This window comes from Nymphalis io, chromosome 15 (genome assembly GCF_905147045.1).
Source record: "Nymphalis io chromosome 15, ilAglIoxx1.1, whole genome shotgun sequence".
In the NCBI taxonomy this organism is placed as follows: domain Eukaryota; kingdom Metazoa; phylum Arthropoda; class Insecta; order Lepidoptera; family Nymphalidae; genus Nymphalis; species Nymphalis io.
Window position 1 is genome coordinate 7,618,311 of NC_065902.1, and position 17,028 is coordinate 7,635,338.

Consider the following 17,028-nt stretch of genomic DNA (forward strand, 5'->3'; position numbering starts at 1 on the left):
TTGGATTGATTAATTAAAAGAAAACAAAATATTTGTAAATTAACTAAAAAATATTTAAAACCACGGCTACGTTTCGTTCGACGTTTTATATGAAAATAATAGCCAAAATAAAAATTTAAATACATTTCAAAATCCTATTTTTTAAGGATAACAGTTCAATGGGCTTATGGTATACACCATGTCTACAGGGCCAGGTGGTAGGAATGCGGCAAACGTTGCCGCTCATTTTTGGAGGGCACCTTCAAACGCTGCCATTGACCGTGGTCAGGGACGCCGCGGCCCTGACTGAGCGTCACTCACTATCCGTCGTGATGTAACGCTCTTTCAATAGCGGTAGTCTATTCAACCAATTGAGGTAGGTACGTTCATTGATGTAACAGTTATGTCGCAGTCATATTTGTAGCCGACAAATTACCACTAATAATTCATGATACTGAGCTGTTGTGCCTGGGTTATTAATATTCAAAGCATTGAATCATACTTGTTTTTTTTTCGTGATAAATACTATAAACAATTAAAGAAAATACTAACGCAATTTATAATATAGAACCGAGATGGCCCTGTAGAACTGGATTCCTATCGAAGTAGCTTAGTGAAAATGTTGAAAAAAGTTACAATGTTGGAACTAATACAGATCGTACTTTACTTGTTTTTTTTTATATACAATCTTTGTAGTAATATGTATATAGTGAACTATTTTATATTTCAAAGGTTTTTACTGGCACCTAAATATTTTGAATTAAACTACTATTTGTAGCCACGGACACTGCAAGTGGTTGAAACGTCATGAACGTCAGTTGTTTAAATGAATTTGTAACTTTTAAAGATGACGGAATAAATTATCATATAGATTTTAAACATCCACTTACGTTAATAAATCAAAGCGTGCTTTTTAAAGAATGAAAGTAACCACAAAGAGAAATAAGTCATTTAATTTCATATATTTTATTAGATACATACATAAAATAATATCATTGTAAAGTATCGTTTTTGGTCAAAACAAGTATAACATCACAATTTATTTATAGCATTTTAAAAGAAATATTAAGTTAACCCAACTAAAACTAACTACAGTCATTCTTATCGAAACATCAACATTGATCATTTTCAGTAAAATTGCAACGCAATTGTGACACAGCTATATTGAATATATACAGTTATATAGCTCTCAGTTCATTTGCTGTGCTATATTTAATTGGGATCAACAAGGAATGCGTTGTACCGACATATCAGAAAAATTATCACAACCAATATCTTACACACATATAACAATATAAGTAATGCAAATAACTTCTTATCCGCCAAAGTTTTACAAAATAAATCAGCTACATTGAGACGCATGCAAACACCAATAACACCTATGTGTAGTTTTATACAAGATCTTTCTTATATCTTTCACTTATCACTTAGGCACAATAAATGTATGGTCGGCATTTACATTTAACACATTTTTTACGTAGGTAATTTAATCGCTTATAATGTAAATATAGAGAAATGTGGGTTTTGACATGTATGTGCGTATAAGGTTTACATATTTAAAACACCAATACAAACATAGTATTATTCAAACATTCTAGATATTCTTTAGTATAAAGTTCACATAAAGAAACATTGTAGAACTAATGCCGTACAAACATACGTTGGAGTTGGTAAACAAGTTGTTTATAATTATGTAGTTATATACAATTCATACAAAGTGCGCAAATGTAAACACATAGTTAGCAGATACTTATACAATATATTTTATTATGAATAATCTTAAAATGCCCATACCAACATTTACAAAATACAAGTGAGACCCCGAGAAAGACGACTACCTTTGTATTATGGCTGAACCATTGTATAAAGTAAATTGTCTCACTCGGTTTAGACATTTGACTTTATATAATGTAATAATGAAGAATTATCCTAAGATATTTACGCGCAAAAGCGCGTGTATCGACATATTATTGTAAAATAAATCGATGTGAATCACTTTCTAACGCACATAGGACAGGCAAAAGCACTCAATCTCAAACGCTATATACATAAAAATCAGATCATAGAAAGAATTATCTCTAAAGTAAGTTGCCTTCGAATTATAACATTTACGTTTTAATTTGTAACATATTAAAAATGTATATTACTTCACAAACATAAAGGTCTCTAGTATTTGATGCATTTGTAAAAGCTACTACGTGTTTATCTCCGTTTTTATATTTATGATTTTCTAGTAAATATGGTACAACTATGAAAACTCATAGTGATAGACACAATGATAAATGGACAACGAAAACTCGTTGTCCATTTATCATTGCGTAGCTGTTCCAAAACTTTAAAACTAGAAAACATTCCTCAACATATTTTTAATACTATGATGTTTGATGGCCTAAAAGGAAGAATGTATATCAAGTGATGCATTAAAAGAATGAGAACAAAATGTTTGTTAACGAAAACCGTAGATATTAAAGATTTAAAAAAAAATTGTATACATAAAAGAATATTCATTACCATAATACTTGGTGTACTAAAATATTTAACAAAGAAAAATATGCATATAATGCCACAGAAAGATTGATTTCATGTTTAGATTTGTTTGTTTATTTATATATATAATAAACTAAATCCTAAACTACGTGCCTGATTGACTTGAAATTAGTCACAGTTACTTCTTCCCCGACGTAGACGCGCACTAAGCATGGATTTTACGCAAATCCTTTCCAAAATATATTTTTCTTCTTATACCCGTGCGAAGCCGGGACAATTAGCTAGTCTTCTATATAATTCATTCTTATTATTAGTAGTAGTATCCGTTTTAACTGAAGTTGTATTGTTAGGATGTGATTGAATTTATTACTGATTTAATGCCTTCCCGCCTATTTTAGTGAAATATATTCAATTATAATAAAGCTTCTAAAAAACATAGAAATGGCCCTAAAATTCATTTCAAAATAAAGCAATGCAACTATTGTCACAATATTACTGTGTTAGTAGTATTAGAAATTCAAGTCTATTCTATTAGTAGCTACATAAAAATATTACTATAACGAAATAAGTTTCAGTTAGCTGGATATTTTTTCTTCTATAAATCAATTAGGAAAGTGACCTTCTCCAAGCCCTAGAGTAAAAAATAACATATCAAATAATATTACATGTGCTACTATATTGTTGCCAATGAAAAACAGTACAACCCGATCTAATTTCAATTCAGTTTCTAAAAACATTTTTCCAATACCTTATAAAATAATATTTACATTGTCCATGTATACTTAGCCTTATTTTTACCCTGCTTACAGCACAACTTGCTCCACACCAAAACAAGTATTGTCAATTGAATTGGCCTGTATCCTTAAACATTTTACAAAACCCTGCCATTTTAAATTCACCATTTTTTTATTCTTTCCAACCTGATGATACCGGTTGATTCTTTCAGCATAAAAGTAATATCACAATGATTTAAAAAAAAAACATTTGCACAATAAAAATTATGTAAGTGTTCATTTTATTTTGGAAGTAAGAAAAACTGACATGACATATTGAACTACAATATATTATTTGCTTTTGTATAAATTCTATTGATTACAGAAAAAAGGCCTTAATCAGATTGTTGGATCATTGTACTTCCCAAATAGGATCTATCTAGTCAAAATTAAAGATATAAAGATTAAATGCGTAAAAACATATTTTTTTATCATAAATGGTCATTTTTCTAGAAGAATATCATATATCTTACTAGCGAAATTTATTACATAATTTAATGAAAATGGCATGCACAAAACACAGTGCTTGGTTTTTTTTTGTAGATTTGACCATATAAATTGTCTAAATTTTATAAAAATAGAAAAGGTATCAGTCAATACTCCTATCCTACACTTTTTTAATCAATAATGATACAGTAATCAATGCAGTTTTTATAAACAACGGAGATGTTTAATAAAACACTAATTAAAATGCATCAAAGACTTCCACTGTGACTATAATTAGGCACCCAAAATATATACATTTAAACTGAGGAGCTATAAAATGATCATTACTTTACAAGTAACCACAATAATATATTGAAGACCTTATATATCTTGACAAAGATGATTTCACTCATGAAAATTTAGTATGTACTATTCGAAAATTTGGCCAAATATTTAAAGACATACTTTATACTTTATATTTATACATACTTTCATTAATTTACCTTTGATGAATGTAAAGAGTGAAAATATGTGATATGTCTATGTTTTATAAATATTACAAGATAAAACTTGCAATCATGAACAGATAAGATATTGATAACCAAGTTGTGGTAAACCTGTTTATATCAGACAACAATGCATTTCAGACCTTTAAGATTTTCAAATACTTCTGCAGGCATTTGGCACATACATTTAAAATAATAATGATAAAAAAGTTTTCCAATACCACCATCAAAGCCTGCAGATGAAACAAATCTGGAAATCACAATAATAAGAAATGTAAATTAATACTCATAACCTAAATTTTTACAAATAGCTCCCTACTTGTACTCACACATAGATTCTAATTGACTCAAGCCTTCTCATAATCTAAAATGTTTAGGTCAATTAGTTTTAAATATTACAACGATAATAATGCATTTTAAAAATTTATATGAATTGTACATATTAAATCAAACAAAAAAACATTTTTCAAATATACACACTTAAGGATCAGAAAGTCCACTATGCCTTTTTAAATATTCACTGTTGTCATCGCTATCTGATTTTTTTCTTTTGCGAGTATCAAACCTTACCCCAGTTTCCTTAACAACTCGTTCACTATTTTTAATAGCAGAAATTATATTTTCCTTTGATGGAGCAATTAATTTTAATTCTTCAATACTTTCACTAACTGCTGGTTCCACCAAGTGCATTACAATTCGTTCTAAGCGCTTCGGATGTTCAACAGGAGCTTCATCAATGGCCAGTTCTTTTTCATTCTCTGATCTTTCAGTATCCACCATCACAGAATATTTTCTTTTCATTTCCTCCATCATTTTTCTACCATATTCCTCTCCTACAACACTGTTGACACATACAAAACTTTGTACTTTCTTAGTATCTTTGTCAATTTCAAGGAAACCTCTAGTTCTCATGTAAATAAAATGGCCTGAACGTGACATAAGTCTATAATATGATTCTCCAAACTCTCGGCTTTGGTCATACATTTGTCGCAAGACACAAATCACCCAACGGACATCATCTTTATGCATAAATACAAAGGCAGATGTTCCTGTAACTTCTTCAGTCATATAACCAGCAGCTAGAGAAATACTCTGATCACATTGCACTATGCGACCATCAATTAAGTGCCTTGTCCAATATTCTGAGTATGCAGTAGGTGGCACAAGTCTAGCAGGCAAGCTATTTGATAAAACATGTACCATTCCTATAAACACATAATCATTTCCACTTGAAGAAAATGTACGATGGTGTCTTACTCTCTGTCTTCTAATGGTCTGTTCATCTTGGACAGCATTGGCTGTGGCTCGATCAGAACGTCGTATCATTCCATCTATCCTGCAACGTTCATATCTAGGAGGATCAGACCTTGCACCTGATCTCATTATTCTGAGATGAAAATTATGATGCTGTTCGAACAATTTATTAGCATTACAACCAGTCTGTAATTCTAAAGGATAAATATGTTGTCTAAGAATTTCTTTATCTTCGTTGTGTATGTAATTATAAATGTCTTGTCCTAGTAGATCTATATGGCAATATCCTAACTTCTCTTGAACATTAGGAGAGACAATGAATATACGACCTTTGCATGTAACAGCAAACATAAAGCCCCCAATTAGGTCAAAAATCTTTAATACAGCTGGAGACCAAGTTTCAACATGACAACATTTAATAGTATCACCAAAAACATGTTCATTTCGAAGTTTGTTAGCTGCAAGGCGTAAAACGCTAGTCTTGTCAACTTTTCGTTGTGAATGTACTACATCAGAAAGTAAGGACATCATTTGAGCAATTTGAGAATTAAACTGACTTCTCCGATGTTTTTCAGCATTAATGCGAGATTGCCGATCGCTTGCTTTAGTAATTGGTAAATCAGGCGAGTGTGCATCCGACGAAGAATCACCACAACTTACATTTTGTAAATCAAAAGTCTGAGGAACAGAGACTGCCATTCCAAAATCTGGACTGGTTAGCCCTACCTGATTAGCCACAGCAGCATGGACTCCTAGACGTGTAGTAGCTGGCCCGGGAGATTCCATCATTATCAACTAATCACAAGTGTCCTTGTTTAAAAGTCACTCATCAACACTCAAAATACATATTTATTTATAAATATAAGAATAACATCGCTACATTGTCAATAATTAAACTAATTAACACACATAAAATTACACATAGGTTTCGTGATGATTTTTAATTAATATATTAAAATTTAACCTTTTTTTAAATGAAATATTTAATGTTCACAATGTAATTTTTCGGTTTACAATTATACAGTATACACTACACCTCTCTGCACTAAACAGTATAATAGCTTTGACTGGAAAAGACAGTGTCGCCAGCACTTAGATTTTTTACCCCTAAAAGTGATGAAAAAATCTTTTAACTCTCAACTAATATTTTGAAAAATGCAGGGAATTCAAGAAGTGAAGTTTTAATTTTTTCTGGAATGAAGATTGCGTTAGTAATTTGAAGCAATTTTGATTGATGATTAAATATGATATAAATGGCAGAAATCTGATAACTTAACATTTTAATATAAATAAATATTCTCCTTAAATTAAGATGACCATTAATTTAAATATATAATTAAACTAAGTCCTAAACATATTTTTACCCCTAAAAAGCTCTTTAAAGAAACACAATTTATACTTTTTATTAAAAAAAATATATTTTAAATGAGATAGTACAAATGTCATAATAAAAATATTTGTAATATAAGTGTATATTATTTAACAAAATAAAAGTAATACATTTTTTTCACAAAGGTTATTAAAAAACGTAGGTTTTTATGGTTATTATTTCCTTAAAATCTTATTTTAGAATAATATTCAGAGTTTATAGGGAAACCTCTGATGTAGGTAACCCTCATTAAAGTCATTTCTTCTGTCAGTTATTCACGTAGACAGAAAAACAATTAGTTTCTCTGTCTACGGTTATTCAACTAAACGAACTACAGATTACATTTATAACAGATAAAATATTATAAAATGCTTACAAATTAAAATAGGCTTGATTTATGAATCGACAACAAACGTAGATTTTAATTTTTTTATAGGACCGTTTCTATAATATATATAATTTCTTCTTAATTTCTGATTCCCATGTGCCTTGGAGTATCTGCGTGGCCAGTATTTAATGACCAAACCAAAAGATAACTTGGCTTTAATTAACAAGAGTTTTATTTATAGTAGCAAACTATACGTTAACCATATTTATTTGGACCATCCTTTTTTACACATCATAATTTTGTTGTTCCTACAACATATGATAGATCTCAGTCGAGATATATATTCTTATCAATCAATCAACAGCCAATCGTTGTCCACTGCTGAACATAGGCCTCTCCCAAGGTGCGCCAAAGCTCCCTGTCCTCCGCCTTCGCATCCAGTTGGTGCCCGCCACCTTCTTAAGGTCGTCGGTCCACCTGGCTGGAGGGCGCCCTACGCTGCGCTTGCCGATTCGCGGTCTCCACTCTAGGACTCGTCTGCTCCAACGGCCATCGGTCCTACGACATACGTGACCAGCCCACTGCCACTTCAGCCTGCTAATTTTGCAAGCTATGTCGGTGACTCCGGTTCTTTTCCGGATAATCTCATTTCTGATCTTATCCTTCAAAGATACTCCGAGCATAGCTCGCTCCATAGCACGCTGAGCGACTTTGAATTTGTGGACTAGTCCCGCAGTTAGTGTCCACGTTTCGGCACCGTATGTCATGGCAGGTAAGACGCATTGGTTGAAGACTTTCGTCTTCAAACATTGCGGTATAGACGACTTGAGGACTTGACGAAGGTTGCCAAATTCAGGTTATATTCTTAACAGAATATTATTTTTGTAATGTTATTATTATTATTTAAATTATATTATTGCTATGGCATATAACTGCGAAAAGTATGTATTATAAAAAATATAATTTATAAAAATTAAATCTCTTTTAAGAAAATATCTTAGAATGTGCCTTTTCCATAATAAACATTTTTTCGATTCCAATTTTTAATGGTTTGCAATACTAAAAATGTATTAAAAATACTTAAAAAACATGCTATATACCCTATTCTTATCGGAGTAGGAGTAAAGGTAAACAAACCGTAGATTTACAAATTACATGAGATTTTCTAAAGGTTCTGCTGTATTACGCACTATAAATCGTTTATGATTAATTTACTTTTATTTATAATACAACATTATTCCACTCTTAACTAGTTATAACCACATTAATTTAACTTTCGAAGTTCCGATTTCAACTTTGCGGACATTGAAAACGCAATTTTGTCTCGAATCTATAGTGAGTATAATAAACTATTCAAGATCTCGACCAATAATATCGCGTCAATTGATATCGGTGACCAATTATATCAGTGTCAAAGTTGCTTATTTCTATAGAATTATAGATTCAAAGTGATTTTATTTACCATGGTAATGGACAAAGCTTGAATTGTTTTACGTTGATTTATAATTTTTTGTACTTTGATATACTTAGTGGAAAAAGTGAAACGATATAACACGAGTATGGTTAATATGCCATTTGTATTTATTTTTCTTGTACATTGTAAGTTAACTTATATTTTATTATAATGGTACTCTCATGTACCTAATACGCATTGGAGTCTTAAGGGCTCTTTTAATAAACCACGAAATATGAAACGCAGTGATTGATTTGTTGATCTGAGCTTTCATCGTTATCGATATAAAACATGTACACAAAAATGCTCATCTAGCCAATATTTTAATCGATTTTTAAGTATTACATTACTTAAAAATCGATTGCAATATTAAGCTCAAGAAACTCCGAAGCATAGAAATACTTTTAAGTAAACAAATCTACACTAAAGAAAACATTATTTTTAATATAAAATGCCTAGTTGGGCTATATCATTACAAAATTAAATATTCTGTAAGTACTACTCACTTCATTTTACATTTTATAATGACAGAGTATTAAGTCTATACCTATGTCTCGGATTAAGACACTTTAAAAATCGATTCTTTTGACAATGACATTTCTTAAATCAAAACAAGATTGGAATCATTTTATAAGTTTAGTATTTAATAAACGGTTTGGTATAGTTTTGATTGGTAATCACGTATTTTAAAATTAGTAAATACGTTACGAGCTTAAATACTCAAAAATAGTCGAGAGTACTTTTTATTTAAAAAAAAATCTAATCTGTAACTTATATCTAACAGTTTATAAATAGCAGTAGCATTAAATTATTTTTTTAAGCATATATACGTGTTATTATCAAGCAAACCGGTTTCGTTAAGTATGTTCTAACATATATATTTCGTCTCAAATCTCAATTGAGGAAAATCGAATTAGTGACTCTCAACTGTTACGAAAATGTGGCTAAAAAAATTTTTCTTGTTCTTATTATTCGAAATCATCATCGCCGGAGAAGGTATTATTTGCTTTATTCATACTTTTTTAGAATTTCAGTGTACAACTTTAAATTATTTGTCTTTTTATGTTCAGTTGGTGATAAGTGCATACCTAACGATGATGTTGAAGAAGGACTGTGCAAATCTGTGATAGATTGTGAGGTAGCAATAAGGTCAGTGACTAAATGATAACCTTTATATATATATAATTTAATTGTTTTAATTAGACAATATAAATTACAAATAAGTGCATGCAAAAATAACTAATATTAAATAGTTAATTATAATATATTTTAAAATACTCCAAGTCTACAAGGATATGTAGTTATTACAATTTTATATATGATGTTATTTTGCTTATTGATATGATTAAAGTAATAAAATATATATAGAAAATATATAAAAATAAATAAAATATATATTCAAGGCTTTCCCTTTGTATTTGTTACCATATAATTGTAAGGACTGTTAGTTTCATAAGTCTAGCTAGATTATGAGTTGAAAAATTAGAAACGGTGCATATTGCTTATAATAGAAATTGCTAGTTTGAGTTAAATTATGAACACACTAACCTTACCTAAATAACCTCATATAAAAGATGACGAAGAGAAGAAACTATTGAAATTTTATGTTTCATTGAAAATATAATTTTCTGTTTACAATTTTTTTTACAGTTCAAATTTTGCTTAGTTTTATTATAAACTAATAGTCGTTACAGTTTTGCGGTTAAATATATGTTATATACACATAATTATAAACAATAACACAAGTTATAAGAGTACTTATTTCGTTACTGTACTGCTATATTTTTAAACTTACCAATAAAAGAAAAAACATGTCATAATGTATGAAATGTTTATTTTTCAGAATAATCCAACAATCTGGAAACCATCCTTTTAGAAGATGTGGTTTTTATAAAGATATGGAAATCGTGTGTTGCCCGACTACAAATTATGTTATACCAAAACCAACAAAAAGACCTACTGTCCGACCAGACCCAACGGCTGATAAATTTGGTATACGAATAAAAAATTACAGAGTAATTTAAACTAAGTATTCAAACTCTAATTTCATACAATTCTGTATACCCATCTACTTACCTTATTTACCTCTTAAAATCACTTTATCAATTACAATCTTTACATTTACTCTTGTTTTTTTGCTTAATACATGTCAATTCTACGCATTCAATATTTATATTAAAATGAAATAAAATACTTACCAAAAACATTATTTTACAGGTGATACAAATACACGCTCTCTAAGAATTGCAGATAAAGGTTTGTTTATATTTGATTTGTTAGAATACATCATATAACTAACTGATTTGTTGAGTTCCTACTAACAAAACACTCACATTTTTAATTTCAGTTACAAATTAATTATATATAGCTTTACAACTCAGATTTAAATACAATGGCAATTCAAAAAGTACACAATTTGTTTAAATGTATTATATCTCAAGTCTTAAGTATATGCCCTAAAACATTTATAACTTTTAACTTTTCAAATATTAAATTTATTTAATATTTTATTTTTGAAGAATTAGTGTAGAAGTGTCTATCTTTGAAACTAAATTCTAAAAAATTATTTTTTTTAAGATTGTTTCAATATTTTGTTTTACAGAATGCCAGAAGATAGTGGAGACAAGCTTGCCCCCATTGGGCTTACATATAATTGGTGGCGAAACTGTATCACTTGGGGAATTTCCACACATGGTAATACCATCATTTTCCTGTAATATATTATATTATTATAAATATAACAGATATAATATTAATTCCTGGAAATTTATTCTTAGGTTAAAACTTAATTATTAAAACATGTTGCATTATTAATCAATGGGTTAAAAGCTATTAATTATATTTAATTAATTTATTATAATTATTAAATGTTCATTATATATATTTATATAATAGTAAATGATGGATCACTTATTCATTTAAATTTAATCAAATCAAAAAAAATTTACAACTAATGTAATAATTATATATTTTTTTATTTTTATATAGTTAATTTATCAAATTATACAAATCAAGGTTATTATTCACTGATTTAGGAAATTTAACAGAATAATGTGTGGGTTTTTTCAAGTATGACTCATAACAACACAAGTTTTCCTGTTAATCAATAAAGATAATTCATTGACCTTAATTGATAATTTATGATCATCTCAATAATATTCGTATTTTGTTGCGTCATTTAATTTTTATGAAATAGTTTTATTTTTAATAATTTTTAAAATAATTCAATTTCAACGTTATTTATTGCAATGCGAATTTTATTTGTGTTTCTCCAATGACTTTTGCTCACTTAACTGCTTTCTATATATACATAATAATAATATTTTTAAATATTAAATGTTTGTTGTGCATAACATAGCAGAGTTATTAAATAGCAAATCGCATGGTATAAAATCTAAGGCGGCTTACGAGTAACCTTTTATTGTCTCCGCCGCCCATAAAAATTGGCTCTGTAAAAAACATTAATTTAACATAACTGCTAACAAGTTTTTGAAAACTAATAAACATGTCCGTGACGTTACAGGTGGCGCTAGGGTATGAACGAACTGATGGCTACGACTTTCTGTGCGGCGGGTCGTTAGTATCGCGAACATTCGTCCTTACAGCTGCTCACTGCGTGGACACCTTGGATCAGTAAGTAATGCCCTGTAATTATACTACTTTGAGACTTTGACCTCCCAGTCTCATAAGAAAATTTGGATATTATTCTTCAACGCTACTTTATTGCGGATGATGCACCGATAGTTGTGATAGAATGTCATTAGACACGTGTATGTTTTCACACGATGCTGTTATATATACAACAATTCAAATATTTAACTTGTAGATTCTCCTAATCCTGACGTATCACAAAAATAACTCGATCGCGATTCGGGAATAATTTCCCCTATTTCCTGGTCTATATATAATGCTCTTTTGGTAGGAAGCCTCTTCCCCAATCAATGAAAGGAAATGGAAGGAAGCGATGATTGTAAAAACCTAGAAAACATCTTGTAGCATTTTCTATCAGCGAAGCCTACGAGAGAGGCGTAACAGCTAAGATCAAGGCTTTACTTCAGTCCAATAACAATTTCCACATTGCATTCACCCAAACACGCTCCACAAAAACGGGGCACCCTTTTTCTTTGATAATATATTTACGTTAAAGGTAAAAACCTCGCTTTGCTATTTCATTGTTGAAAGAGAGCTACTACTAATTTTCTTGCCGATTCTTCTCAGTAAAATCTACATTCCGAAACTTGGGTAAAGTAGGGAATTAGCGAGGTTTACTTGAATAAAGTATATTTTTAGGCCACGGCGGCATATCTCAAGAGAGATTAGCCAACTGCGCAGGAGAGATTATAGTGCACAAGTGTGTGCGCAAACACAGGTGCACGCTCTGTTCCCTGACTCTCATAATCCGGTGGGACGGCAATCCGACACGATCGAAAATAGTTCAGGCGGAGGACCAACGGCTTTAAGTGCTTTCCTAGGCACGGGAGTGTATACACTTCCAACTTCCAGACACTGGGCTGCTACTGAGAATTTTCTGACAAAAAACAGTCGCTAAGCAACATTTGTAAGTAAGGCCACATATTAATAGTCGTAGTATTGAAAAAGTTTTTTTGTTTCGCTTCTAATATACATATGTTTAACTGTATATCCTGTCTTTTGAGTTTTTATAATACTTGTTATTTTTATTTTTCATAGAGTGAAGCCGAGTATAGCTCGCATGGGAACAATAGAAATTGGTGATAGACAGTGGAGCGACGAGACAGATGGTAGAATAAGTGAAATTATAACACACCCGTCATACAAGAGGCGTACAAAATACCACGATTTGGCGTTACTGAGGTACAACTAAGCTTTGAAAGCTGAAAGTTTATCTAATATATAATATCTTTACAAAGGAAAGTTATCTGTATCAGAAGCGGTCATTCCATTTATGCATTCGTAAATGTCCAACGAAAAAAGAATCAGTTCAGTTCAAATAATATCACTATTAATAAACAATGAATACGCGAATCTCGAATCCCGATCTAATCTCTTTCCAAAAAAAAAAAAACAATCAAACAAATCTTAGACCTTATTTGACACACCGCCATTTATTTTATATTTTGTCCATTAACATCAAGAAAAATTAATACCCTGTATGCCTGTATACTAAAAATGATAATCGTAGAGCACCACTAACGATCACCGGTTGGGGTAAAACTTTTACTACAAGTAAATATGAAAATGTACATATATTGGTATCATAGTGCTTGGAGTACGGCTTCGCCCGCGTCATAATCGAAAATCCAGTTAAACGGAATAAAAAGGCCAATATATGTTAATTATGTCATATTTTAGCTGTGATAAAGCGTGAAAAAGTAACAAATATTCATAACACACACGGGGCCGTAACTACCTGTATCAGCTGTATCAAAGATACGGGCCCAAAATCACACTGGAACTCTTAAGACCGTACTCTACACCGTACACTACCGGGAAAAAATTGAAAATATTATACACATTTGAAAAATAAATTTTAAGGGAAAGTTTAAAAAAAATAAAAGTTCCCCTCAAATTTTGATACAGTGCCCAACAATAGCAAGCTATGCCGCTGAACATGCAACTTTTCGTATTTATGATATCATTACGATTACATTATTATTATTATTCTAGTTATTAAAGATGGACACATTGAATTATTATAATGTCCTCATATACTACATTAGTTGTAGTATTTCCATTTGCTAGTACGACGATATCTTTGGCATGACTTTCACGTGAACATGCTATAAACAGGCATGGATAAGCAGCAGCAGCAAGTAATAAAAGAAAGAAAAAAAAGGACAACTCTTCTCATCTATAAAAAAAAATCATTTTAATAACGTTCTTGCTTTTGAATAACAATTTCTGCTATAGTCTTATTATTTTCAGGTTAGAAAGTCCGGCACAGTTTTCAACGAATTTAAACCCTGTATGCCTGTATACTAAAAATGATAATCCTAGAGTACCACTAACGATCACCGGTTGGGGTAAAACTAGTACCACAAGTAAGTTCACTAATAGGTTACCTCGTAATTGTGTTAACTGGCAATTATTGCCAGTATATATTGTAGAAAAATATTCATTTGAATTTGGACAAACAATGTCATTTAAATTTGTAATAGGAAAGACAATCGATGAACTATAACCTGATAGTAAGTAGTCACCATAAGTTTGTGAAGAAGGAAATGAGATTTACAATAGAGCTAGTTTATACCCTGACTTAACACCTACCCCGCTCCCCTCCCCCGCAAGCGTGGCCGCGGACTAAAGCTATTAATATAAATTAAGCATGTTCAACACGCTCACTATGCATAGATTTGAGACAATCATCTAAAAAATATAGTCCAATCTTGTTAGAATACATACATTTAAGAACAAGGATAAGGAAAAGGCATTCTCATCCCTTCCTCTATAGAAATATTGGAATCACTTACCCACACTATGCCATCTCTTTGCTTTCTTTTAGTCCTTTGCAAAACATTGAAACGCAAGGAGTTCTCGATAAATCTAATACCAAAGACAAGAGAAAAAAGGCAATTTTGTATTAATGATCATGTTATCAAATTCACAGGAGACATCAAAAGTACAATATTGTTGAAAGCTAACGTGACAGTTGTACCAAGAGCTAAATGTGGTGAATCTTATACTAACTGGCGGAAACTGCCCGTGGGTATTTCCGAAGAACAGATCTGCGCGGGAGACCCTCAAGGACTGCGCGATACTTGCCAGGCACGTATACATTATAACTTTAACTCAATATAGACAAAAACGGTAATCGAATAAAATAATTTATGTTGTTTAAGAGTAAACTAACTATAGTCATGTATTTTCAAAAATTTCTTCGGTTACGTAAAAATATAAAAAAAAAAGTCTTCTTAAATATCGGAGCGCATTGGCGAGAACGGTTTACGAAAAATGAATAGTGCGATACTGAAGGGTGCATTTGTGAGAAGTGTTAGTATTTACTACATGCTCAAGAACACGTATACGTATACGTGACTGTGACACGCGTGTTGACGTTTCAGGGAGACTCGGGCGGCCCGCTGCAGGGGCTGACGGAGCGCGACGGGCAGTACCGGCTCGTGGGCATCACGTCGTTCGGTCGCGGCTGCGGCTCGCCCGTGCCCGGCGTGTACACGCGCATCTCGCACTACCTCGACTGGATCGAGAGCATCGTCTGGCCGGCCACTAACTGACAACTCGACCAGATTCGCTTTCTTAATAATATTATGGACACTTAGTGGTAAAATGTAATAGAGAATTTAACTATACATTTATGTGTACTTGTACGATGCACAATTTCGTATCTAGGAATCGGTATATCAGGTGACGCCTATAATTCCCAAATCCCACTTAATTCATTGTCTTTTGGGACGACTCGACACATAATATATTACGCCTTCTTTCAAAGCGCAGTTATTTGACAACGCAGAGTCCACATACTGGCAGATTTTTCCGAGATCCTTCACAATTCAGATCTGTCAAGTGAGCAATTTATATTAACTTTATTATATCATAAAAATATATTAGTACAAAAGTTGGAGCCCTTGACATATTTCCCTACTATTTTCGTCATTTTTAGAAAGATTCTGAAGCCTTTGACATCGTCAGAAATAGACATGAGTAATGTACTGTATAATAGTACCCTTTTTTTATACAAATTTGACAATGCAGCTTTACCATTGGAGATGCTTCTGGTCTGGGCTTTTATGTTTTTGATGGCACTATTGACAATGTCTGCCAAATAAGCAATATTTATGGAAATTTGCACACCAGTTCCCGAATTATAGCATGATTTGTCCGTTAAATTTTTATAAAGCCGATTAATTTATCTGAAACAAAAAGTACAGACATTTGATGTATTGTAAATTCCTAATATTAAATTGCTCTTGTGACGTCATAGTAGCAAAATGTGGCACGTTAGTACCTATCTCTATAAATATTTGCTTAAAAACCAATAACGTTTTATTTTTCTTAAATAATGGTTATTTTATTCTATGTTTATCAATAAGCCGTAATATATTGAATATATTCAAAATTGTTTTAACTCATATGGTGCATAACACTAGTCAATGTAGATAAACGAAGCTCTCTATTTTTAGTAATACTGTGATTTTAATATTTTTTGTCTTAGCATATTTTTATATATATACCGAAGATGCCGAATGTATTGTGAAATGTGAATAAATATTTATACTTTTTTAATTTGATTTATCATCGTGCCCACCTATATCCGCAACTATCAGGTATAACCCTCCGCTATATCCCTTTTACTTGATTTACTATTTATTTTGTTGAGCGAAGCCGTGGGCGAACACTAGTTTATAATAGATCTAAGTATGCTTGATTGCATGGTCTCTAAAATGAAGTGTTTTTCGATGTATAAGATTTCACGTAACGATATTGCACTGAATATTTTTTCATATTTTGCAAAACTT

General features: G+C 31.3%; 2 protein-coding genes across 2 annotated transcripts; one reads left to right on the forward strand and one right to left on the reverse strand.

Annotated features, from left to right (window-relative positions):
* Positions 1-910: 910 nt before the first annotated feature.
* LOC126773688 (aryl hydrocarbon receptor nuclear translocator-like protein 1) lies at positions 911-6,474 on the reverse strand. Its single transcript, XM_050494764.1, has one exon. It carries the CDS (start codon positions 6,212-6,214, stop codon positions 4,652-4,654), a length of 1,563 nt encoding a protein of 520 aa, XP_050350721.1. The 5' UTR covers positions 6,215-6,474; the 3' UTR covers positions 911-4,651.
* Positions 6,475-9,215: 2,741 nt separating this feature from the next.
* Positions 9,216-16,795, forward strand: LOC126773691 (serine protease persephone-like). The gene is made up of 10 exons (XM_050494769.1): positions 9,216-9,571; positions 9,646-9,724; positions 10,419-10,567; positions 10,793-10,831; positions 11,178-11,269; positions 12,099-12,208; positions 13,265-13,408; positions 14,480-14,595; positions 15,162-15,323; positions 15,620-16,795. Exons 1-10 carry the CDS (start codon positions 9,514-9,516, stop codon positions 15,784-15,786), a joined length of 1,116 nt encoding a protein of 371 aa, XP_050350726.1. The 5' UTR covers positions 9,216-9,513; the 3' UTR covers positions 15,787-16,795.
* The last annotated feature ends 233 nt before the right edge of the window (positions 16,796-17,028 follow it).